This window comes from Lolium perenne, chromosome 6 (assembly GCF_019359855.2).
Source record: "Lolium perenne isolate Kyuss_39 chromosome 6, Kyuss_2.0, whole genome shotgun sequence".
In the NCBI taxonomy this organism is placed as follows: Eukaryota; Viridiplantae; Streptophyta; class Magnoliopsida; order Poales; family Poaceae; genus Lolium; species Lolium perenne.
In genome coordinates this window covers 126720044-126746807 of record NC_067249.2, presented here as the reverse complement: position 1 = coordinate 126746807, position 26764 = coordinate 126720044, and the positions used below count along the sequence as shown (strand labels likewise).

At 42.1% G+C, this 26764-nt stretch overlaps 1 protein-coding gene and 1 non-coding gene across 2 annotated transcripts; both read left to right on the top strand.

The window, feature by feature from the left end:
• Positions 1-524: 524 nt before the first annotated feature.
• On the top strand, positions 525-4265 carry LOC127334602 (protein ORANGE-LIKE, chloroplastic). Its single transcript, XM_051361102.2, has 8 exons — positions 525-819; positions 2557-2671; positions 2780-2893; positions 2985-3071; positions 3202-3278; positions 3362-3489; positions 3615-3721; positions 3937-4265. The coding sequence occupies exons 1-8, from the start codon at positions 602-604 to the stop codon at positions 4012-4014; spliced, it is 924 nt and encodes a 307-aa protein (XP_051217062.1). The 5' UTR covers positions 525-601; the 3' UTR covers positions 4015-4265.
• Positions 4266-4352: 87 nt separating this feature from the next.
• On the top strand, positions 4353-4432 carry TRNAL-UAG (transfer RNA leucine (anticodon UAG)). Its single transcript has one exon. It is a non-coding gene; the product is annotated as a tRNA-Leu (tRNA).
• Positions 4433-26764: the final 22332 nt, after the last annotated feature.

The window sequence follows — 26764 nt, the reverse complement described above, 5'->3', positions numbered from 1 at the left end:
ACGCCTATATTAGGTAGTTCATAGCACCGACGTGAGCGCCCGAAATATTCCGATGCAACTAAACCGAGATGCTTTCATCTCCCCGTATTTGTCCGGTCTGCTCGAGTATACAAAGCAGTCTCCGAAGGATCAAAGTTCCAACTTCTTTTCATATCTACCGTAGCTTGGGCCTAGCTTGTATCCGTACGTTGTCAGATGGAATTTGCGTTAAAATATGTTTTGAGGTACTGTAGTATAATCTTGAAAAAATCTACCGTAGATGGGGCAGGTGAGTTTACGCAAACTCAACAAAACTGAATTGAATTAAATCTGAAGGATATGAAAAATGGCATATCATAATGAACAAAATTCGACCAGTTGAACTACTACTTTTTTGTTTGCAGATAGAGAATCATCCTTGGCTACGGGTCGCAAACTGCCTGCAGAGATGCTTCGTCTCTCACATTTTGTTATCTACCTCTCGCTCGCCTTGTCGGATCCCACGGCGAAACGGCCCGTCGACCCGAAATGCGCGGTCTTTATCCGAAGCCGTCGTAGCAGCACCGCTTCCCATACGTCCGTCGCCACACCGCGAGTGGCACGGAAGCCGCCGGCCGGCCACATGACTTGCCTCGCCGCGTCCGCCGCGACGCCGCCGGCTGCGAGGCCCGCGTCCCTGCGCCTGCTTGTTGCAGTGGCGGCTCCTTCTCCCTTGCGGTCCGTTCAGCCTCATCGCGCTCTATGGAGGAGAGAAGGCGCCGGGCCCAGGGCTGTAACCATGTTGCCGCGGTGCTCTTCCGCCGGGGACTCCAGGGCGGCCGGAGACGGCAGCCTATCCAGGTAGCCCGCACACCAAAATTTCCCCTTATTTCTTGTTTATTTAGGAAATGGATGGACGGTCATATCGTTAAGTCAATAGTTAGTAGGATTGTTGGGTTGTGCTTAACTGAACAAGGTGTGTAAGTTGAGATTTCTACATAAGCTACATGGAATACAAGGTACGAAATTTTACAATAAGAAAATGGACCAGGAAATGCGTGCCCCATACCCTGGTGCCTGAGAGAGGTTCCCACAGTCGAGGAAATAGCACATAACACCAATTGTTGGTGAATCTTTTGCATAGAACCACAGGTTGCAGTTTGTTTTGCACAGAACACCATATTTCCTTGTAATCTTTGCAAGAAACACATAAAACATAATTAGCCTATTTGACACAGCAATTAGAGGAGTGGTCTGGTTCGATCAATCTGGTTCGACCAGTATATTCTCCTACTAACCAACGTAGGCTAGGATGAGGCGATGACCGAGGTGACCGAGACGGCGTGGGTCACGCCGGCGTCTAGGCTCCGGCGGCGGCTGGTTTTACCGCCGATCGGGCCGGTGCTCACGCCGGTGGTGGGTCCCCCAGGCTCGGGGTCGCGTTTTGATCCCATCGGCGAGGTTTCCGACGACGAAGACGAGATCTCGGTGGCCGAGGAAGTTGCATGGCGCGGGCTCGACGATGTGCCGCATGTGCTGCCTCTCCGCAACATCGACGGCCAGGGCGAGGGCGAGCATCTTGATGAATTATGGTCCAAGATTGGGTACCCTACTGCGGCATCCAGGTCATGGGAGAGGAAGACGGCGGCCGCCACTTCGGACTCCGTTTATAAGCCTCAGTTGATTACTTCTGGAGCACCTACAACTTTGTTGGTGCCGCTGTCGGACGCCTCGAAATCATTCTTCTTCTTTCCCATGGTGGTATGGCGGTGGTGGTGGGAGTGGAGGTGTGGGCGATGGCAGGAACGATGCCGGTCGACTTTTAAGGCCGGCCGCTCGAGGGAAATGATGCTATTGAAGCGGCGCAGAAGCCCAGCCGCCGCCAGCCAGTGCGCGCGTAGAAGAGGCAACCGCAACATTGATGGCGAAGGCTGCGGCGCAGACGTGGAAGCGCTGACCTCGATACAGGCTCGCTACCAGGCGGGCCCAGTGGAGAAGCGAGCGGTCACTTGGGGCGTCCACCGCGACACATTCCAAGCGCAAATATGCGGTAGGTTTGTGTCGATGCGGACGCTCTGGTCACTCTGCGTCGCACCGCTGGAGGGGTACCAGACGCATTTTCGGCATGCGCGGACGCAAACGGTCGCTCAGCGTTCGTTTGCGTCGCCCGTTGGAGATGCCCTTACTACTACTGGGTCCAATCATCTAATTACTGTGTCAACGGAGACTAATCAAGTATTATGTGTTTTTTGCAAAGATTACCAAGAAATCTGGTGTTCTGTGCAAAACAAACTGCAACTTGTGGTTTTGTGCAAAAGATTCACCAACATATGGTGTTATGTGCTATTTCCTCCAATTCACAGATTCCTGGTATAGTGTGAGGATTTTAATATTCACTTCTGAGTTAAGAGTGCATATCCTGTCAAAGATTAGTATCATAGCCAAAACTCTGCATGTAGATTTGATCTGCAGTGAAGGCCTTACGTAGATCTTCTTGATTGCTTGCTAGAGTAATCTCCACTAACCTTCTGTGTACATTCAATTTAACAAAGATACCCGCTAGATCCGTAAGCACTCCCTAATGGTTCACTTCTGTAGTTTTTGCATAATCGAAGGTCCAGAGACAATACAAGACTTCGTTCAGATGCAGTCGCAAGAGATTCAAGACAACATCAAGAGTCGGCGTAACAAGATTTTCCTTTTAATGGAAGAGGTGATTATGTTACGCACATTACCATCATTTTAATAATCCTAACAGTATTTCTTAGCTTGCTAATTAACAGCATTCTGTAGCTCACCTCAATATGTGTAATATTCTCAGGTCAGACGATTGCGGGTGCAGCAGAGAATAAGAGCTGCTGAAAGTAGAGGTGCCAGCACTGAAGAAAATGAAATGCCGGAGATGCCATCTACTATTCCGTTCTTGCCTTATACGGTGATCCCCAGCCCTTATGTAGTTTATCTGCAAAAATCTTTCGTTAAGTTGTTCTTAGTAACATTCTTTCATTTTGTTTTTTCTGAAGTAGTCACCGAAAACAATGAAGCAACTCTATTTGACATCATTTTCTTTCATATCTGGGATAATCATGTTTGGAGGCTTGATAGCTCCAATTGTAAGTGCCAGCTCCATCTCTCTGTAATTTGTTTTCTTACCTACACAATGTTGTATTCCTTAGTTTTTCAAAGAGCTTCTCGTCCTTACAAGAGGTACTGTTGTATATCTTCTTAAAAATGTTGATGCAGCTTGAACTGAAATTGGGGCTTGGTGGTACGTCTTATGAAGATTTTATACGGAACATGTACTTGCCTCTACAATTAAGGTGCTTCAAGAGCTATTTTTTTACGTAATTCTTTAGTAGTGTTTAAAATAGTGATTTAATAACTTTCCTCGGCTGTTCTATAGTCAGGTAGATCCTATTGTGGCATCCTTTTCCGGCGGCGCAGTTGGTGTAATTTCAGCCTTAATGTTGGTTGAAGTTAAAAATGTGAGGCAGCAAGAGAAGAAAAGATGCACGTATTGCCATGGGACTGGTATGAGTGAATTCCTTTTTAACTATCTGGCAAATAAGGAAAAAAAAAACACACACACACAGCCTTCAGAGTCCCTCTTTTTTGTACTTTATTTGCACACATGAACTTGTTTTCTGTATTTATAGGATACTTGCCATGTGCCCGTTGTTCTGCTAGCAAGACGTTATTGAGCACCAAACGCTTTTCATTATCGACAACTGAACGGTGTTCCAATTGTTCAGGAGCTGGAAAGGTATGCCTCTAATCTCAATTTTATTTCACAATACTCAGTTTGATGCTTTTTAGAAGATTAAGTTGAAAATAACCGAATGGCGTATCATGCTCAAGTTTATTTTTCCCGAGATTGACCTACTCATGTTGGGATGCTGTAGATCAAAATAATGTTGCAGATTATACTTATGCTCAGTACCCAGACAATATTAATTCACGCATGTACGCGCTTTCCAGGTGATGTGCCCAACATGCTTGTGCACGGGAATGGCGATGGCAAGTGAGCATGATCCACGTATAGATCCATTTGATTAATGTTGAGCAATTTGAAGTGTGCATGTTTGTTGCTGCACGTTTTGATGTGTAGCAAATTGTTTCTGTTGCTGTGGTAGACCCGTAGGGCTGAATCAGTCTTTGTTAATCCCAAGTATTGTATATCTAAGGAGTTGCAGCGAGATGAGCCTGCCTGGCAGTTATGACGATCAGCTCAAATACCAAAAAGTTGTAACGCTGATATATCATGATACTGGACTATATGACAACTCGATCTCAGATTTTAGAAGCTCCGTATGGTTTCCTATCTGATTTGTTTCCTCAGCATGCTCGCGTCGTTAAATAGTCATGTTAATAATTATATTATTCGTGTCAACAAAGACAGTTTGGCCGAGTGGTCTAAGGCGCCAGATTTAGGCTCTGGTCCGAAAGGGCGTGGGTTCAAATCCCACAGCTGTCAATATTTTTTCCACCTTTTTAACGTAAGTATTCCAAAGAGTTCGCTCATAATAAGGTTTTTCAGCTTTATACACGGCATCTCGGGTGTCTTTTTTTTAATAACTGGAAAACTTTCCGTTGCTCAAATAACCCAGCAAGATCACTGGCTAGTAGCAGGGACAAAGTCAGGAGCATGACCCGGCCATACAGCTTGGGGTACATCTCTGAGCTTTGCACCAAAATCAGTGAGAACGTCCGCGACAGCATTACATGCTCTTGGACAGAAACTAAACTTATTATAAACAAAGTTCAGAAATAAAGACTCCTTTATCTCATTAATCAGCACCCCAATCCTGAACCAAATGCAGGGCTCTGCTGCAAGCTTCCACTTCAGCATGAAACGCATCTTGGACATGGTCTAATCGCCCGGCAGCCGCCCCAACAGCTTCTGCCGTCGAATCTGTGACCACGAAACCCCAGCCAACAGTACCGGCACCCTGGTTATAGCAACCATCAGTGTTAGTTTCAGAAAATCTACTTCAGTGGGCCTCCATCGTTGATCCGATTTAGCCTGTTGGTTACCATTATGCAGAAAGAATTCATCATACTCCAGTGCAAGTCTGTTCACGTGGGATTCAACATGACCCGTCTGCCAGGTTTTCACTTCTGCATTCACCTTGTTCCTTGCTTTCCACCATGACCAAAAAAGTGTGATGCACTTCAACTTATTTTTTGTATCTAATTTCATGATCTCCATGATTACATGTTTTGGACTGGAACAAGACAGAAGGTTGACTCGGGTTTCCTCCATCTGAACCATACGCCAAATAGCTCTCACTCCCTTGCATATGAAGAAGAGGCGTGCACCCACAGGCGGACCTAGCGTCCCTGTTACCCGGCCCTTGCCCGGGCTTCGCTTCCGCCGGTACGTAGCTGAGACGAAATCCAGCTTGGAAAAAGTGGCTACTCCATGTGCCGTGCCCGGGCTTCCTTCCGTGCCATGCCCGGCGAGGCCAACTCCAGCGGCTCTGGCTACTCAAGGCCTGAAGGACAAACTGGCCCAATTCACTAACACTGGCAGAAGAAAACCATGTAACTAGCATCAGACTCCGTACTCGAACGAGACATAGTAGCATGCTTCCTAGCACTCCAGCTAATGAGATTGCCACCATAGAAGATAGCATAGCCCCCGGTTGATCGCCGATCATCAGCATTGTCAGCCCAATCAGCATCAGAGAAGGCAGATAATAGGCCAGGAGACACAGTAGACCACACAGTAGAACGTCGCAGAAGTAGACCATCACCCAAAGTTGCCTGAACAAAGCGAAGAATGTGCTTAACCGCTGACCAATGAGTACTCCGAGGGGCGTGAAGATACTGACACACCTTGTTGACTGCAAAGGACAAATCAGGTCGTGTCATAGTGAGGTATTGTAGACCGCCAACAATACTGCGATATCTGGTAGACTCCTCAGCCGAAAGGGGAGTACCATCAGTGGAGGACAACTTCTCAGAAGAGATCATCGCAGTAGGAGATGGTACACACTTCATGAGACCAGCGCGCCGGAGTAATTCAGCGGCATACTTGCGCTGAGTGAGAAGAAGACTACCATCCGAAAACTGAACCTCAATACCAAGGAAATAGTGAAGCTGTCCAAGGTCCTTAAGAGCAAAGGAACCGCACAACTGATGGATAAGGCGATCAATAGCAGAGTCTGAGGAGCTGACCACAATAATATCATCGACGTAGACCAACAGGTAAAGGGTAATGTCAGGGCGACGCAGAATGAAGAGAGATGTGTCAGCAGTAGAACCAATAAAATCGAGGCCACCAAGAACAAAATTGAGCCGAGCATGCCAAGCGCGGGGAGTCTGTTTGAGTCCATATAAGGCCTTGTCAAGGCGACATAAGTGAGTAGGTTTACTGACATCTTCAAAACCAAAACCAGGAGGCTGGCGCATATATACTTCCTCTTCAAGATCTCCATGCAGAATGGCGTTCTAGATGTCCAGTTGGCGAAGATGCCAACCATGAGTGAGAGCCATGGATAACAGCAACCGAATAGTAGTAGGCTTGACAACAGGATTGAGTTGTTCCCGCCCTGCGCAGTTCTTCGGGGAACCGCATTGAGTCGGAAACGTGAGAGAGGAAATACCCTAAGTTATTGTGTATTTAATTGACCCCAATCGGCCTCTATATATAGGGGGCAAAGTGGGCACTAGGTTTCATAAGGGGGCAAGGTGGGACTAAAAAGGAGGAAAATATGAGGGAGAAGGGGCCGGCCGAGCCACCTCCACTGATGAGGTATTAACTCGTCAATGCCTACGGATTGTAGACTTAGTGTTCGCGGAAAGTAGAGGGCAAGTAGAACTCGAAGGTCAGTCGAACAAAGGCATCCAACTAGTAACAATACAGTGGCTAGGGTTTACAATTGGTTGATCCTATTTTCACCCTCAACTTCGCCCTTATAAAGGAGGCGAAGCCGAGACTTTCCGTGTCGTACAAGTATACAAAATATCGGACCGTATTGGGCCTTTCCATATGATATTACAAGTTTTCCTATATTGAATCTAGTTTCTTGGGCTTTACATCTTCGGCTTCGCGGGCATGCAAATCTTCGGGTCCACGCATCTTCGAATCTATGAACATAAATAGGGGTATACTCGTGGTATGCCCCTCGGGCATACTGATGGTGCTCCGGTGATAGCGCCAGACAATCTTGGTACCGGTTGTTGTGAAAGCGGTTGGGAAACCCCAAGAGGAAGGTATGATGACCACAACAAGTTTTCCCTCAGTAAGAAACCAAGGTTTAATCGACCAGTAGGAGAAAGGCGTAACTTCTGAAGGTGTTTCTAGATGATTAGTGGCAGGACGCACTACTGGCGTCAGCAACAACGTGGAACCTACACACAACACAACCAAAATACTTTGCCCCAACTTACAGTGAGGCTGTCAATCTCACCGGTTTGCTGAACACAAAAGATTAGACGTATCGAGTGGAAAGAGATGTTTGCAGTAATTAAAGATAACGGAGCTTTGTAGTAACATAGCAAGATTGCAGTGGTTGAATTTATCAGTGTAAAGGAAAGGACCGGGGTCCACAGTTCACTAGAGGTGTCTCTCCATAAAGATAAATATTATGTTGGGTGAACAAATTGCAGCTGAGCAATTGACAGAATATCGACCATACATGACAAGATGTTACTATGAGATTTGTTTGGGCATTACAACATAATACATGGACCGTAATCCAACTGCGTCTATGACTAATAATCCACCTTCCGGTTATCGTCCGAACCTCTTTCAGTATTAAGTTGCAAGCAACAGATTATCGCATTAAGCAATGTGTGTAAAGTAAACAATAGAATTACCCTTGGATAAAACATTGTTGTTTTCTCCCTAGTAGCAACATCACATCTACAATCTTAGAAATTACTGTCACTCTCCCAGATTACTACAGGCATGAACCTACTATCGAGCATAAATACCCTCTCTTGGAGTCACAAGCATCTACTTGGCCAGAGTATCTACTAGCAACGGAGAGCATGCAAGATCACAAATAACATATGACATGAATATATAATCGACCTCAACATAGTATACAATATTCATCGGATCCCAGCAAACACAACATGTAGGATTACATAAGGATGATCTTGATCATGTAGGGCAGCTCACAAGATCTATACATGAAGCACAAATTTGAGAAGACAACCATCTAGCTACTGCTATGGACCCATAGTACAGGGATGAACTACTCACGCATCACTTCGCAGGCGGGCATGGTGATGTAGATGCCTTCAGCGATGATTTCCCCCTCCGGCAGGGTGCCGGGAAGAGCTTCAGAACCCCCCGAGATGGGTTCTGTGATGGCGACCGCGACGGAACTTTTCGTGGATGGAGGCTCGGGTCTCCAGGGTTTTCCCGAGATCGTGAATAAATAGGCGGAGGGGGCGATGTCGGTGGTGGCCAGGGGGGCACACCACCCCTAGGCGCGGGCCAGGATCAGTCCGCGCCTAGGGCAGGTGTGGCCGCACTGCTGCCCCCCTTCGACTCCCCTCTGGACTCTGTCTCCGTTACGGTAAAATATTGACTTCGGATTTTGTTTCGTCTAATTCCGAGAATATTTCCTGTACAACTTTTCTGAAATACAAAAACAGTAGAAAACAGGGAACTGGCACTGTGACATCTTGTTAATAGGTTAGTGCCGGAAATCATATAAAAGTGCAACGAAGTGTAAGCAAAACATATATGAATTGATGTAAAACAAGCATGGAGCATCAAAAATTATAGATACGTTTGAGACGTATCAAGCATCTGAAAGTTTAACTCCTGCTCGTCCTCGAGTAGGTAAGTGATAACAAAATAATTTTTGAGGTGACATGAAGCCAACACAATCTTGATCAAGCATTGTAAAGCATTGTGAGCTGGGATCTAAGTACTCTAAACATAAGGATGATAGATATAATTCAATAGAACTTAGCAACTATGTTATAACATGAAGAGTAACTGATACGTCTCCAACGTATCTATAATTTCTGATGTTCCATGCTAGTTTTATGACAATACCTACATGTTTTGTTCACATTTTATATCGTTTTGATGCATTTTCCGGAACTAACCTATTAACAAGATGCCGAAGTGCCAGTTCCTGTTTTCTGCTGTTTTTGGTTTCAGAAATCTTACACAGGAAATATTCTCGGAATTGGACGAAATTAACGCCCACAATCTTATATTTCACGGAAGCTTCCAGAGAGCCAGAGAGGGGCCAGAGGGGAGCCCTGGGGGCCCCACCCCACATGGCAGCGCGGCCAAGGGGGGGCCCCTATGGTGTGGCTCCACCAGGACTCCCTCGAGGCTGCCCTTCCGCCTATATAAAGCCTCCGTCGCGAAAACCCTAAAACAATAAGCCACGGGACGAGAAAAGTTACGCAGCCGCCGCCATCGCGAAGCCAAGTTCGGGGGACAGAAGTCTCTGTTCCGGCACGCCGCCGGGACGGGGAAGTGCCCCCGGAAGGCATCTCCATCGACACCATCGCCATCTTCACCGCCGCTGCTGTCTCCCATGATGAGGAGGGAGTAGTTCTCCATCGAGGCTGAGGGCTCTACCGGTAGCTATGTGGTTAATCTCTCTCTCATGTACCTCAATACAATGATCTCATGAGCTGCTTTACATGATTGAGATCCATATGATGAGCTTTGTATCACTATTAATCTATGTGCTACTCTAGTGATGTTATTAAAGTAGTCTATTCCTCCTTCATGATGTAAAGGTGACGGTGTGTGCATCATGTAGTACTTGGCGTAGGTTATGATTGTAATCTTTTGTAGATTATGGAGTTAACTATTACTATGATAGTATTGATGTGATCTATTCCCCCTTTCATAGCTTAAAGGTGACAGTGTGTATGCTATGTTAGTACTCGGTCTAAATTGCAACGGTCTATTATGCTCTAGAGGTTACTTAAATATGAACTCCGAATGTTGTGGAGCTTGTTAACTCCGGCTTGAGGGAGCTCTTGTAGCCCTACACAATGAATGGTGTTTATTATCAAACAAGAGAGTGTATGTAGTACAAGTGAGGAGAAGTTATTTATTTATTATGTGATCAATGTTGAGAGTGTCCACTAGTGAAAGTATGATCCCTAGGCCTTGTTTCCAAATACTGCAAACATCGCTTGTTTACTGTTTTACTACATCTTTACTTCCTGCAATATTACCACCATCTATACCAACTGTGTTTTACTATCTCTTCGCCGAACTAGTGCACCTATACATCTGACAAGTGTATTAGGTGTGTTGGGGACACAAGAGACTTCTTGTATCGTAATTGCAGGGTTGCTTGAGAGGAATATCTTTGACCTCTACCTCCCTGAGTTCGATAAACCTTGGGTGATTCACTTAAGGGAAACTTGCTGCTATTCTACAAACCTCTGCTCTTGGAGGCCCAACACTGTCTACAGGAATAGAAGCGTGCGTAGACATCAGTAACTCAAACAAAGGATCATGAATAATAGTGCATTGAAAGCAACTGTTTGTTTATGAGCATAGAGTAAACATAACAAAGTGGTACTCAACATGTCCTTTATGGAATAGAAAAACATAAATGCTAGGACACCTTCAAAGTTCAAAGGCTGACTAGATACAAGTAATTTAAGAATAAGCAATAGCATAATCATGAATCAATCAATAATAATTTTGGGACTATGCACATTGCACTAAGAATGAAACTATGCTCTCTTAATTGGTGCATAAAGTAGAAGATGAAGACTCAACGTAAAAGTAAAAGAGAGACTGTTTGCAGAGTAAGCTGTTGGAGATATGCCCAAGAGGCAATAATAAAAGTGTTTATTGTTATATCTTAGTGTTCATGGTAAATGTTTACATCCCATGCTATAATTGTATTAACCGGAAACATTAATACTTGTGTGTTTTGTAAACATAATGGAGTCCCTAGTAAGCCTCTTGTTAAACTAGCTTGTTGATTAATAGATGATCATGGTTTCCTGATCATGAACATTGGATGTTATTAATAACAAGATCATATCATTAGGTGAATGATGTGATGGACATACACCCATAGTAAGCGTAGCATATGATCAAGTCATTTAGTTCTTTCTGCTTCAAGCTTTAATATGCATAGTAACTTAATCCTTCGACCATGAGATCATGTTAGTCACCTACACCGGATGGATGCTTTGATGACACCAAACACTACTGCGTTAATGGGCTGTTATAAAGGTGGCATTAAGTGTTCGGAAAGTATAGGGTTGAGGCACGTGAATCAATAGTGGGATTTGTCCATCCTAATGACGGATAGATATACTCTCGACCCTCTCGGTGGAATGATATCTAATTAGCTTGCAAGCATGTGACTGGTTCACAAGGGATATCATATCATGGTATGATTAAAGAGTACTTATCGGTAACGAGGTTGAACTAGGTATGGAGATACGGACGATCAAATTTCGGATAAGTAAAATATCGCGAGACAAAGGTAATTATTATTTTATGTGAATGGTTCTTTCGATCACGAAGTCATCATTGAATATGTGGGAGCTATTATGGATCTCCAGGTCCCGCTATTAGTTATTGATCGGAGAGGAGTCTCGATCATGTCCGCATAGTCTCGTTATAAGTAGATATGAAATATGGAATGGAGCTCGAATGTTGTTCGGAGTCTCGAATGGGATCCAGGACATCACGAGGAGTTCCGGAATGGTCCGGAGAATAAGATTCACATATAGGAAGTCACTTTCCAAGTTTGGAAATGATCCGGTGCATTTATGGAAGGCGCTAGAATGTTCTAGAACCTTCCGGAAGAAATCACCATGGAAGGTGGAGTCACGGATGGACTCCACCAACCCTAGCCGGCCGACCAAAGGGGAAGCTGGAGTCCATAGTGGACTCCACCACCATGGCCGACCATAGGGGAAGGAAAGGGAGCAATCCCACTTCCCCTAGGTTTCACCCATATGGAAGGTTTTGAGTTGGACTCTTATTCGAATTTTGGGTAAACCCTAGGGGGTTCCACCTATATAAAGAGAGGGAGAGGGCTGGGTACCTCTTGAGCCGCACCACCAAAGGGCACCCAAGGCCGACGCCCAAGTGCCCCCTCTCCTAAACCCTAGCCACTCCCCTCCTCCATCCTCTCCCGCGGTGCTTACAGCGAAGCGCTGCCGGAGATCACCACCACCACCGTCACCACGCCGTTGTTCTGGCGGGATTCCGAGGAGGATCTACTACATCCGCTACCCGCTGGAACAGGTAGAAGGACGTCGTCATCAACACCGTACGTGTGACCGAGTGCGGAGGTGCTGCCCGATTGTGGCACCGTCAAGATCTTCTACGCGCTTTTGAAAGCGGCAAGTGATTGACTACATCCACCACGAGATTTATCTCGTTAACGCTTAGCAATCTTCGAGGGTATGTTGATCTTCACATCGTTGCTACCATCTACTAGATTAGATCTTGGCTTGTTATTCGTTCTTGCGGTAGGAATTTTTTTGCTTTCTATGTTACAAATCCATACATAAGCAAGATAAACAAGTTTTATAAACCTTCAAAAAAGTATGGTACTTATTAGCTTTGAGCTCTCATGGCCCATATCATAAGCATCTTGAATGGTTAAAGTTAATGTAAGTCAAATATGTGCTATATGCTTGCAAATTACAAGTTGAAAATCTCATGCCCCTTGAATGCGAGTACCTAAACCTCATGCTACTCAACTTAGGTCCCAAATAAGTTCTTGTCATTATAAGTATACATGTATCATTGAGAACCTCGAACGGGGTACCTCTTGCCTGATGATATGGAGGTACTCTTGTAAGAGCAATCCCATGCCAAAATGACAAGACAAACAGACAATGAGCATCTCAACAATGTTTACTTACTATGGGTATAGCTTTTTATTGAAATTGCTTCATAGAATGCTCACTATGGTTTTGTAAATTTCCACCATGAATGATGCATGGCTTAGATTAGCGGCCCAGGCGTTTCTCTAACTCATAATACAAACTCCATGGCTTACAAGTTTCCATTTTATTTCACACCGCTAGGCATCCATAGACAAAAGAACATGACATCAACTAAATATAAGTGCAATGTTGAAAGTGTTCCCCATGAAATCATGGTTATACTAACTCCCAAGTTGCAATTTGCAAACATATAAACTTCATAAGATAAGCACAATGATCAAGTTTATAAGTGCAAGAAAGTAAATGTGTCATCAAGTTTGTGAGAGCTTTACTAAATAATTTTCTCATGCCAAAATTTAATTTGGAAGATAAATAAAAACATGATGAATATACTTGGAATAGCAATAATGCTAGTAGGTAGATATGATGAACACAATTGGCATACTTTGGTTATTGGTGGTTAGATGCACAAGTAGAGTTCATACTCAGTACAGGCGGAGGCTAGCAAAAGACTGGAGCGACCAACTACGAGAGCAATAATGGCCATAATCATGCATAACGCCAAAACATTATCAATCAAAGCATAAATTGATATTACAAGTAAAAAACTAAATGATCATATAGGCTTTAGTTGACTGGTTATAGTCATAACATGGTATAAGCATGTGCCAAGTCACCCAATAAAGCATCAAAGGAGAATACCACGATATTATGCTTTTATGATGGAAACAACACATGATTATTTCAATGACACATTATGCACTCTCAACTATTTGGGACAAGTCATGCTACAACAATAAATGCTAAGCATATGACAAGAATAATATCCAACATGACATGCCAAAGTCTATGCCATAGTCTAGACAAACTTCCTTTTGTATCACTATAGACATGAAATATTTTACTCGTATCCAACACCAATCAACTTATTTGAAATAACTCTCAGAGATGAAATACAATATGGAACAGAGAGCTAATCATACACAAATAAATAATACTAACGAGCTCTGAACAAAATTCAAGTGAAAGAACAAGAGCTAAACGCAATACTAGAAAACTAGAACACTCGCAGAACAATAACAGTGAAAACTAGAGCGTTCTATGCAATTAAAATGGAGCGGGTCCTTCTGCAAAACAAATATGCCGGGATCCAACATACGCTTCAGAAAACAAAACAAAACAAAACAAAAATACGCTCCAAAAACAACACATAGCGTATGAAGCAATAAAAATATAGCGCATAGAGAGATGACCTGTTGTTTTGTTGATGAAGAGGGGATGCCTTGGGCATCCCCAAGCTTTGACACTTGTACCTCTTGAATATTTCTTGGGGTGCAAGAGTATCCTCAAGGTTGAGCTTTTGTCCATTATTCATCTCATTACATCATTCTTCTCTCCCTACACTTGAAAACTTCCTTCATACAAAACTTCACACAATTCTCTATTAGCAGCATTAGTACAATCAAAATAAACAAATCCACTTGGGTTCAGTACTAACATATATCAAACATCTATTAAAGTATTAGCTACTGTAGCAAGTCTTCAAAAATCTCTTCAATCAAAAGAACTAAAAAAGAAAGAGATTTTAGAGGCAAATGCAAATAGTGCAGAAATCTGTCAAACAGAACAGCAGGTAAAGATCGATTTTACCGAAAATACTCTATTAATCATCTGAAAAGTGGTCAACTAACGAAAGTTAGATAATAACCTGGGGCATACGCATAAAAAATGTCAGCTCAAAATTCCGGCCTAGATATGTTTATAAAATTTGATGGTAACATCACAGAATCTGTTTTCAGGACAACAACTTCCCCAAATCTTACTTTCTTCCTATTAGAGGCTATTCTTGGCACAAAAACAAAATAAAAATGATAAGAAGAGGTTATTACAGAGGTATTAACTTCCAAGACTCAACGAAAATAAAAATTACAGTAAATAAATATGTGTTATCTCCCAAGAGTGCTTTTCTTTAACGCCTTTCAGCTAGGTGCAGAAAAAGAGCGATCACCAATTATTATCAAGTGAAGAAGCATCAACATCATAATTTGTTCTAATAATAGAGTCATAAGGTGACTTATTTCTTTTTCTAGGCAAGTTTTCCATACCTTTCTTAAGTGGGAATTGATATTTAATAATCCCACCTCTCATGTCAATAAGAGCACCAATAGTTCTAAGAAACGGTCTTCCCAATATAATTGGACAAGAAGCATCGCATTCAATATCCAAAACAACAAAATCAACGGGGACCATGTTATTTTTAACCATAATAAGAACATTATGAACTCTCCCTAAAGGTTGCAATATCAACAAGATGAACATCCAAATAACATTGTTCCAACGGTGGCAATTCAAGCACATCATAGATTTTTCTAGGCATAACAGAAATACTTTCACCAAGATCACATTAAGCATTGCAATAAAAACCATCTATTTTCATTTTAATGATGGGCTTCCAGCCATCTTCTAACTTTTTAGGAATAGAGGCTTCACGTTTTAATTTCTCCTCTCTAATTTGCTTAAGAGCGTTTGTAACGTGCCTTGTAAAAGCCATATTTATCAGAAGCCATAAGGACTTCTAGCAAGATTTTGTAAGAACTTAAGTACTTCAGAGATATTGCAATCATTAAAATCAAAGTCATTTTTATCAAAGGTGAAAGGACTCTTGTCTCCCATACTCCGAAAAATTTCAGCACACTTATCAGGAGCAGTTTCAGTGGTTCTAGACAATTTTGTAGAAGGAGAGGGGACTTTTCCTACACCAAATATTTTACCATTAATAGTAGGAGAGTGGATATCATTTGAAAATTCATTATTACTGGTAGTGGTGATGGTACAAATTTTAGTAAAACTATTGCTTCTAGTAATTTCATCTTGTCTTTCCCACCTAGCATGCAATTCCGCCAACATCCTAACATTTTCATCAATTCTAACTTGAATGGCATTCAAAGTTTTACTTTCTTTAACATCATGAGGAAACACTTTTAATTTAAGAAAATCAACATCATGAGAAAGGCTATCAAATTTAGAAGCAAGAATATCAATTTCGCCAAGCTTTTCCTCAATAGTTTTATTGAAAGTAGTTTGTTTACTAATAAAATCCTTAAGCATGACTTCAAGATCAGATGATGCACTTTTATTGTTACGGTAGGAATTACCATAAGAACTTCCATAAGCATTACCATTATTAGAAGGATATGGCCTATAATTGTTGCAACCAAAATTATTCCTGTAAGCATTGTTGTTGAAATTGTTGTTTTTAATGAAATTCACATCAACATGCTCTTCTTGAGCAACCAAAGAAGCTAACGGAATATTATTTGGATCAACATGAGCTTTACCATTAACAAGCATAGACATAATAGTATCAATATTATCACTCAAAGAGGAGGATTGTTCGACATAATTTGCCTTCTTACCTTGTGGAGCTCTCTCGGTGTGCCATTTAGATAATTTATCATCGTATCATCAAGTAATTTAGTTGCAACCTCCAAAGTAATGGACATAAAGGTACCTCCAGCAGTTGAATCCAGGAGATTTGTTGAAGAAAAATTTAGTCCTGCATAAAAAGTTTGGATGATCATCCAAGTAGTCAGTTCATGAGTGGGACAATTCTTTACCAAAGATTTTATTCTTTCCCAAGCTTGAGCAACATGTTCACTATCAAATTGTCTAAATTTCATTATGTAGCTTCTCAAATATATAATCTTAGCAGGAAGATAATATTTTCCAATAAAACCATCTTTGCATTTAACCCAAGAATCAATACTATTTCTAGGCAAAGATAGCAATCAATCTTTAGCTTTACCTCTCGAAGAGAAAGGAAACAATTTCAGTTTTATAATGTCATCATCTATATCCTTATATTTTTGCATCTCACAAAGTTCAACAAAATTGTTAAGGTGAGAAGCGGCATCTTCAGTACTAACACCAGAAAATTGCTCTTTCATAACAAGATTTAATAAAGCAGGTTTAATTTCATAGAAGGCTGCTTCGGGAGCAGGTGGAGCAATAGGTGTACAAATAAAATCATTGTTGTTGGTGCTAGTAAAGTCACACAACTTAGTATTTTCAGCGGAATCCATTTTAGCAAAATTAAAACTAAGCAACAGAAATAACAGCTATAATAGAAACTAATTTTTTGTGTTTTTGATATAAAGAAAACTATAAACAAAATTAATTTTTGTGTGTTTTTGATATAATAAAGCAAACAAGACAAAATAAAGTAAACTAAGAAAAACTATAACAAAGTAAAGAGATTGGAGATGAGAGACTCCCCTTGCAGAAATCCTCTTTCTCCCCGGCAACGGCGCCAGAAAATCTTGCAGACGTGTTACGGGGCTTGATGGAGTGTCTTGATTTGTTCCCCGGCAACAGCGCTAGAAAATCTTGATGATGCTCAGGTGATGACGTCAGATAATCTTGGTGGCGGTTGTTGTGGAAGCGGTTGGGAAACCCCAAGAGGAAGGTATGATGAGCACATCATCAAGTTTTCCCTCAGTAAGAAACCAAGGTTTAATCGACCAGTAGGAGAAAGGCGTAACTTCTGAAGGTGTTTCTAGTTGACTAGTGATAGAGCGCACTATCGGCGTCAGCAACAATGTGGAACCCGCACACGATACAACCAAAATACTTTGCCCCAACTTACAATGAGGTTGTCAATCTCACCGGTTTGCTGAACACAAATGATTAGACGTATCGAGTGGAAAGAGATGTTTGCAGTAATTAAAGATAACAGAGCTTTGCAGTAAGTAACAAAGAAGGATTGCAGTGGTTGAATTTATCAGTGTAACGGAAAGGAACGGGGTCTACATTTCACTAGAGGTGTCTCTCCATAAAGATAAATAGTATGTTGGGTGAACAAATTACAGCTGGGTTATTCACAGAATATCGACCATATATGACAAGATGATTACTATGAGATTTGTTTGGGCATTACAACATAATACATAGACCGTAATCCAACCACGTCCATGACTAATAATCCACCTTCCGTTATCATTCGAACCCCTTTCAGTATTAAGTTGCAAGCAACAGATTATCTCATTAAGAAATGTGTGTAAAGTAAACAATAGAATACCCTTGGATAAAACATTTTTGTTTTCCCCTAGTAGCAACAACACATCTATAATATTAGAAGTTACTGTCACTCTCCCAGATTACTAGAGGCATGAACCTACTATCGATCATAAATACCCCCTCTTGGAGTCACAAGCATCTACTTGGCCAGAGTATCTACTAGCAACGGAGAGCATGCAAGATCACAAATAACATATGACATGAATATATAATCGAACTCAACATAGTATACAATATTCATCGGATCCCAGCAAACACAACATGTAGGATTACATAAGGATGATCTTGATCATGTAGGACACCTCACAAGATCTATAGATGAAGCATAAATTGGAGAAGACAACCATCTAGCTACTGCTATGGACCCATAGTCCAGGGATGAACTACTCACACATAATTTTGGAGGCGGACATGGCGATGTAGATGCCTCCGACGATGATTTCCCCCTTCGGCAGGGTGCCTGGAAGAGCTTCAGACCCCCCCCCCCCCCCGAGATGGGTTATGCGATGGCGACCGCGATGGAACTTTTCGTGGATGGAGGCTCGGGTCTCCAGGGTTTTCCCGAGATCGTGAATAATTAGGTGGAGGGGGCGATGTCAGTGGAGGCCAGGGGGCCCACACCACCACTAGACGCGGGCTAGGGTCAGGCCGCGCCTAGGGCAGGTGTGGCCGCCCTGCTGCCCCCCCCCCCCTTCGACTCCCCTCTAGACTCTGTCTTCGTTACGGGACTTTGGCTTTTGTTTAGTCCAATTCCGAGAATATTTCCTGTACAACTTTTCTGAAATACAAAAATAACAGAAAACAGGGACCTGACATTGTGACATCTTGTTAATAGGTTAGTGCCGAAAATCATATAAAAGTGCAACGAAGTGTCAGCAAAACATATATGAATTGGTGTAAAACAAGCATGGAGCATCAAAAATTATAGATACGTTTGAGACGTATCACATACCTATGTCAGCCGCGCCTGGCGCGCGCGTTCTCCCCCACCCGCTCGCGTGCCCGCCCAGGTGGGCCGGCCCACTTGACCGGGCCGGTCCCCCAGCCCATTTTTTCTTTCTTTTATTTGGCTCCTTCCGGGGAGCCTAATAAAATACGGATGCCCATTTAATTAATATAAAAATCACATTTTTATAAAAATAAATATATTTCAATATATTGATTCAACCAATCAAATATTAAACATATCCTTAATTAGCAATTAGTCTGCACACAACCCGAAGTATTCCGAACCTCTTTCGGAACTCACCGAAATCCTATTCTGGATATTTCTCTCAACTCCGATGAATCCAAAAACATTTGTTGTTTCGTTGAATCCTTAAGTGTGTTACCCTATGGTTTGGGAATAACATACCTATGATCGGGTCAACGACAATATGATCACTATGGGGGTCTAGAGAACCATTTCGATCACTATGAAATCCACGAAGATATTATCTTGAACCTATGCAAATAGTCTTAATCCTTTGTTCATTCGATACTTGCAATTGTACGAGATATGATCATCGATTTCACAATACCTAGTTTAATCTCGTTACCGATATGGCTTATTCACTCGTTCACATGCGATTATACCCACATGACCTAGTCATTAGTTGCGCAGCTTTCATGGATATAATCCCATCGAGTGGGCCCCTATAAAGTATCTTCCTGTCACGTGGACGGAACAAATCCCGCTCTTAATAGTAGGCCTCTACCATTCCATCGGTATACCTAGCTGAGCCTTTATGACCACCCTATCACGGTTTGGCGGTTGAAAAAACTAAGGCGACCTCAGGAGACGGTGATAAATACGATGAGATGGTGATAAATACGATCTCATGGTCTGAGGATTAAGTAACTATGCACTCGATATAAACATCGTAACACTGAACTCCATACGGTATGATCGTGTTACAATACTTATGTTGCGGTTATATCCACCATATATCATTCATCTAATGATATGACTTTATTGTCAATGACGTGTGTGTCCATGATCGAGAAAACCTCGACCAACTATCAACCTCAATGAACCGGTCATGCACTTGTGTGCTAACCAGGGACAATTGGTTGTTTACAATACCACACGTGTATTAGTGTTTTTCTCACAATACATTTATATCATGGCACGAAACTTATTACGAACATTTAGACATATAATATATCCATTATTATTTGTCTCTAGAGCACTAACTCCAAGAGTCTCCCACTTACACTAGAGTACACATAATCCAGTCATATTTGTCACTCATCATAACGCCATACACTTATCAGCTCATGATTATGCTTAGTTGTGGAGCACGTTGTTTTAGTGTTCTGGATCCTCAAATTTCTATGTTCTTTGTAAATCCATAATGCCACCTTATTTGACATTATTTAATCGAAGTGATAAATCCATTATCAACTTTTGGCTTCTTAAGTGAGACTTTACTTTCTTTTATCACATGACGTTTGGTTTAGTCAAAATGACGTTTACTGCATTTGTCATGAATACTCGGAAACATACTTTTGCGAAAATCTAATTTTCTCAGCCTCGTATCAATATAGATCTTGATGGTGATGCATCAGATGCTCATCCATCTTCCGTTTCACCTCTTGATGTGGTATTCACAATTTTCTAGAAATTTGAGAATTACCGTGTTCAGCATTTTTCACGGAAAATACTTCAGAACATGTTCTTCCAATAAGAACTTGGATCACCTTTTGTTATTTTACAAATCAAGACTTAATGATAGAACCCTATGTCACAACATAGGTGATGTAGTCCATGCGTTAGCCTCGAAAAAGAAAACAAGAGTCTAAGCATTTTAGCAAACAGTGCACACAAATATTCATGCGTCGCTCACACCGGAAAATAGACAACAAGAGCATCAATCTTGAACGATCCAAACGGCTATTACATTGACCGCGCTCTATGCTAAGCTGAGAATTAGCAAATCCTTTATTGCATAGAAAGAGGCCGGCCTGCGCCAAATAACTCCATAATAGCGCTTAATATCGTTGTCTTAGTTTGATCTTTACTATTATATTGTAGTTGGGAAGATCACAACCGTTGATCACCCTCGAAAACGCCCACCAAAATATTGGAAAAATCATAATAGTTCGATCTCGCATTGATACGTTAGATCGCCAAAATCAAGGAGCCAATCAAGTGCAATACAATCCCAAACAGATAGTCACAATTAAGGAAATAATCAAGGTGGAAACATTTTTTTGGAAAGTTATAAACTGGATCTTCTAGCAGATGCCAATTAACGTCCAATACAAACTAATGAACACTGAACATCTTTACTATTATATTGCAGTTGCGGATGGTGTGCACTTTGACATCAAACACTGGGAAGATCACAACCATTGATTACCCTCGAAAACGGCCACCAAAATATTGAAAAAAATCATAACAGTTCGATCTCGCATTGATACGCTTAGATCGCCAAAATCAAGGAGCCAATCAAGTGCAATACAATCCCAAACAGATCGTCACAATTAAGGAAATAATCAAGGTGTAAACATTTGATTTGGAAAGTTATAAACTGGATCTTCTAGCAGATGCCAATTAACGTCCAATAGAAACTAATGAACACTGAACAGTTTAGGTAATTTTTGAAAAACAATGGGAAGCAGACCACCTATCAAGGTAATTCAGAAAATATATATGGAAAGAAATCACGGGCATAGCCCCGAGTCTCACACCACTCCGCCGCCGCCGATGATGGGGACATGGATGGTTACACGAGAGCAGCGACTCCTCCACACCAAGGCCCTCGCACATCTACCTTCTATGAAGGCATTTGCACCTCCATCAAGCGAGGAGGACCAGTCACATCAGGCGATGGATAACTCGAATATGCGCAACGAGGTGAATAATGCGCAGAAGGCGCGCGCATGGTCGTGGAAGTTCTCGGAAGCGGGCGTGGTGGGGATACGTGTCATCGTCTACTGGAAGGTGCAAGCTAACATCTGTGTCCAGGTATGTTGTCTACTCCACGCGTCCTGATTCGTCCCTCGCCACTCAGCGCCACCACCTAACAGATCAGCGTGCCACCAAAATAGGGAACTATTGCGGGCCACAAGGAGGCGGGGTGGAACCAGTGCGGCCAGGGAGGAGCAAAGAAGGCTGGGTGGAGGAAGAAGACCAGCTGCCGCCAGGACACCACTTCGGATTTTGCCCACATGTGTACATGAAGTTCTAATAAGTTTTGTTTCTATCATTACCTATTAGTTAGTTGAATCCTGATTCAATACTCACATGGTTTCTTTGATGGATCCGGTTGTTCCAATTGCAGGATATAAATTGAGACCATTTTAAGTGGCAAGGAAGTTGCAACTATATCTATTTTAGGTAACATTCGAGTTCTGTAATGATATTTACAACTTCTTTTCCACAGCACATGAGCTTCATGTGATTACCTATTATTCTTTTAGTTCATAGTTTCTTACTTTATCCAAGTCCACAGATGATCAGATGATCGTGTAAGTGGAAAAGGAACACAATGTAGCAATATTTTGGTCATTCTGGGTTTACACGTCTTAGCACTGAATTTATTATACATAGAAATCAAGGTGGTTCCGACAATGTGTGTGTGGAAAACCCACTCCACCATATAGGCTACATTCCTTATTATTCAATTATTATAGCACTTACTTAGATAAAAATGTTCACCTTATGGTTTTACGGGGAAATGATTGACGGCCTGGTAAAAGGAAGGGATTTATATATATATAATCGAACTCCTATGTTTAAAAATTTATGACACTTGACATTTTCCTTTTATTTTTTGAAATTCAGCTACAAAACCTTGTCATTTCACATTGCTGGAGATAAAAATATCTCCTGAGTTGTGCTAATATTTGACTATATATCAAGAAAAAGATTGGTGGTCTGTCTTCTAGGACTGCAGCAGTTTGAGTTATTGTATGTTTATTTGCTAGATTTTATTTGACACAATCTCTTCATTTCTTCCAACATTGTTATATTTTCTCAGACAACTTGAGGGAAGAATTGATCATATTATTGAGGCTATACGGAAAAGTTTCCAAATTTATGTACAATCCAGTTTGCTTGTAATTTGTACTATGACTCAAAGGGCAAGGTAAGAGCATCTCCAACAGGCGCTCTAAACGACGTTGTATCCAAAAAAGTGACTAGTTTAGCGCGTGGGTGCAAATTAATGCTCCAACAGACGCTCTAAACGACGCTGTAAAATAGAGCTTGGGGCAAAGGCACTATCTCGTGCACTATATTTACAGCTCCGGAAAGAGCGCGCGCTATCTCGTGCGCGCAGAAACAAGTACATATTTTTAAAGCTCCAAAAACTTCTGTTGGAGGCGAATATAGCCTCGCGCGCAAAACATGGATAGAGCGCGCTGCAAAGCGCTTTTACAGCGCCAAGATTTAACTCGTCTGTTGGAGATGCTCTAAGAAGCATAAGATATATATCCATTTGTATGCAAAAGGCTATTACATGCATATGCACATCAATTCATTTTTTACAGCCTCACCTACACACTTGACATGATTAAGATGCCCATAAGACTACTAAGAAAGGATTCAGAATTTTAAAGAATTCAGGTTGCATGTAGTAGAGTACTATAACTCGATCAAAATGCAATGTTAATGATCTTTACTGATCTGGGTTGCTATGTACGATTTGGTTTTGCTTTCGGAAGGAAAGGAATGTGTGCGTGTCATGATGACTCTTTTAGAATTGAACCAATTCCGGACAGAAAATGTAGTGGCAGAAAACTAGTACCAGTAAAAGCCGAATAGGCGTGAAAAGTTTTTTAACGGCACGCAGGCCATGGGCCATCTAAGTGAAGGTGTCCTCAAAGGCTATACGCTCTTGTAATGTTAGTTAATGAAAACTGAAAGTCTTTTGCACCTATTGAAGAACAAACAGTCCTAGTTAATGAAAATAGTAAGTTTCCAAAACATTCGAAAAATGTAATTAGTGCTTAATTGAGTTTTGTCGAGAAGCAATCCTTAATTGACAAAACCAGAATAAAAGGTCTATTAATATTCAAATTAAAATCCACTTTCAGTTGATTTGGAATTTGTTCTGCATTCACCAGTTACTATTGTTCGGTCTTCATGAAATTGCACGAGATAGCCATAGATTAGGGGATTAAATCCCATCTAAGTTAAAATTCCTCTTAATCCTCTCAATGTCTGTTCGCAGAACGATGATTTTGACGGAACCTGTAGTATATAAAGCAAGTAATCATAAAAACCATTGAAATGCATTACCCCACTTGAGTATGACGCCGCCCTGTCAGGCTGCCACAAGCTGGTTTAGCGATATATAATTTCAATGCAATGATGGACGCTGATACGTACTCGTGTCAAAAAGGGCAATCCGAAAGAGTATATATCATCGTGTAGCCTGAGCTGCTCCTAATCATGCGTGTCTAAAACACCAACCAAAAGAACAGGAGAAGAGAAAAATCATGGAAATCTTCAGAAAGCCTTACCTACGCTTGTGCACTGAGGTCTTACGTTGTATTTCCTCCCTTTCATTTTACTTTGCATATAAAGTTTGGTAAAAGTTAAACTTTGTATTGTTTCACCAATTATCCATGATAAAATATAAATAGGATGCGGCTAATTCCCGGTCGACCAGGAATTAGCTCAATTCCCGATCAACCTGGTTTCATGTGTAATTCACATGCAACTAGCCAATGGATATGCAATTGCACATGCATGTGCAATTACACATGGATTGTATACACGAATCACGATGCAAATCTAACTGTCGTCGAGTTGATCGGGTTTTAACTTAGTTCATGGCTAATCGGGAGTTAACAATCCGGATATAAAGATATATACATAATAAAATGATATGATTGTACCACATCAACATTACTGTATTATTTTTATTTTCTAAATAATAATATATATTTACATATAATTGGTCAAACTTTGCACAATTTACTGTTTTTTGCGAAAAAAACACCGACCAATATACTTATCAACAGAGTACAAAGAGCCTTAAAAATAAAACAAATTACAAATAGATTTTTAGACCGTCTTACTAGCAAAATCGTGTATATCATCAGATCATTGTTTGCTCCACTCTAGTCCGAATCAAGGCGTGCATGCCACAATTCCGATCGAGCTGTCGCACGTCTTGTTCGGCCGATCGATCGAGGTGGTGTCTAGCTAGTCGCCACTCAAACTGTTCATACCGTACGTCTCTGCGATCGCGCACACCCGATTGACCTCCATGCTTGCCTGCTTGTGTACGTTGCCGGCTGGAAATGGAGAGAGATCTCGACAGAGCTGTTCCGCTAGACATTTTGCTGGTACAAGTGGGAATAAGTGGCTGTCCATTTCGCAGCCGGAAAATCTCGATTGATCGTGCCTTCTTCTACCTCGCTGCTGATCTTCTCGATCCTTGTACAGGTGGTCCATGCGGTTAGCCGTCTGAGCGTGCCACCAGCATGCGCACAAGTGCATGTACGCCATGCGTCGAACTGTAGTGAATGCAAGTCGTCTCCATATCACAATCATTTCGACGGAAAGATCGCGGCATGCACGATCTGATGGGCTGCAAGCCAAGGCAAATGCGAGGACAAACATGGCGTGCATCATCTCCCTTGAGTTGACCTCACCTCACAAGATCTAGCGTGAGAGGTGGCACGTAGAGATATGTCGGCGTTGTTATTCTCCATACTCTTCATCATGTACATGCATGTTCAAATACAAACAGGAGAAATAGACTGGTGATTAAAGCCACAAAATAATTCAAGCAATGAGCTTTTTCCCTGCGAATAATTCAAGCAGGAGTTTTTATTTAAGGACTTTTAGAGTACCTCCAAGCTGATACAAGCCATCCATTTTGACTGATCGAACGGCGGCTCTTGAGTGCTCGTACTCCACAAGCAGCCCAGGGAGTACTAACTCAAAATTGCCGGAGGACTCGTGGAGTAACTCGGCCGACGGGGCCGAAAGTAATTACTCCTCATAATCTGCTTCGAAGTGCCAGTTCCTGTTTTCTGATTTTTTTGAGTTTCAGAAAAGTTGTACAGGAAATATTCTCGGAATTGCACGGGACAAAAATCCAGGACCTTATAATTTCGAGGGGAAGCCTGAGCCAGAAGGAGACACGCAGGGAGCTGCCACGGGCCAGTACACAGGGCAGGCGCGACCCCACCCCTGGCCGCGCCTGGCCCGTGTACTGGCCATCCCGGCCTCCGCTGACATCGCCCTTTCGCCTATATATTTCCCTCGCGGAGAAATTATCAGATATCAAGAAAGAATTCCACGAAAAGTCCCGCCGCCGTCTCAAACCCTAGTTCGGGGGGTTCCTGCTGCCTCCCCCGTGGAGATGATCTCCATGGGGGAGGGCTCCGAAGAAGCCATGAAGGAGGTAGTTGAGGGGCTGCACTCCACGCTGCCCTCTCCGCCATCTCCATCGCCAGCTCCTCCTTGTACTCAGGGGTCCATCCTCTCATAAACCTCTATACCGTCCTATGTAAACATGGTGTTCGATGCTATATTCTATCCTATGATCTATGTCATGTTTCTTAGATTGGATGGGTGATTTTCTTTGATTCATTAGAGTTGTGATCTGATATGTTATTGTCCTTGGTGTCCATTATATTTATGCGCGCATGGATCAAACACCTTGGGTTGGTAGTATTTGTAATGAAGCGGGGGGAGTTCTGCCGGAGCGACAGAAACCTGAGAACGCAGAACGCGAACCGATTAGTTGCACGTATGGGAGTAAAGGGACCTAGAGCTTAAGGCTATGGTTGGGGAAACCTTAATTCTTGTTAGTAGTTACGGATGTTTGCTAGCAAGCCAATCATATAGTGCTTGTAATCCCAAGTAGCGGAGTGCATGTATATTTAGCCTCTCCCACGTAGAAAGCTCCTT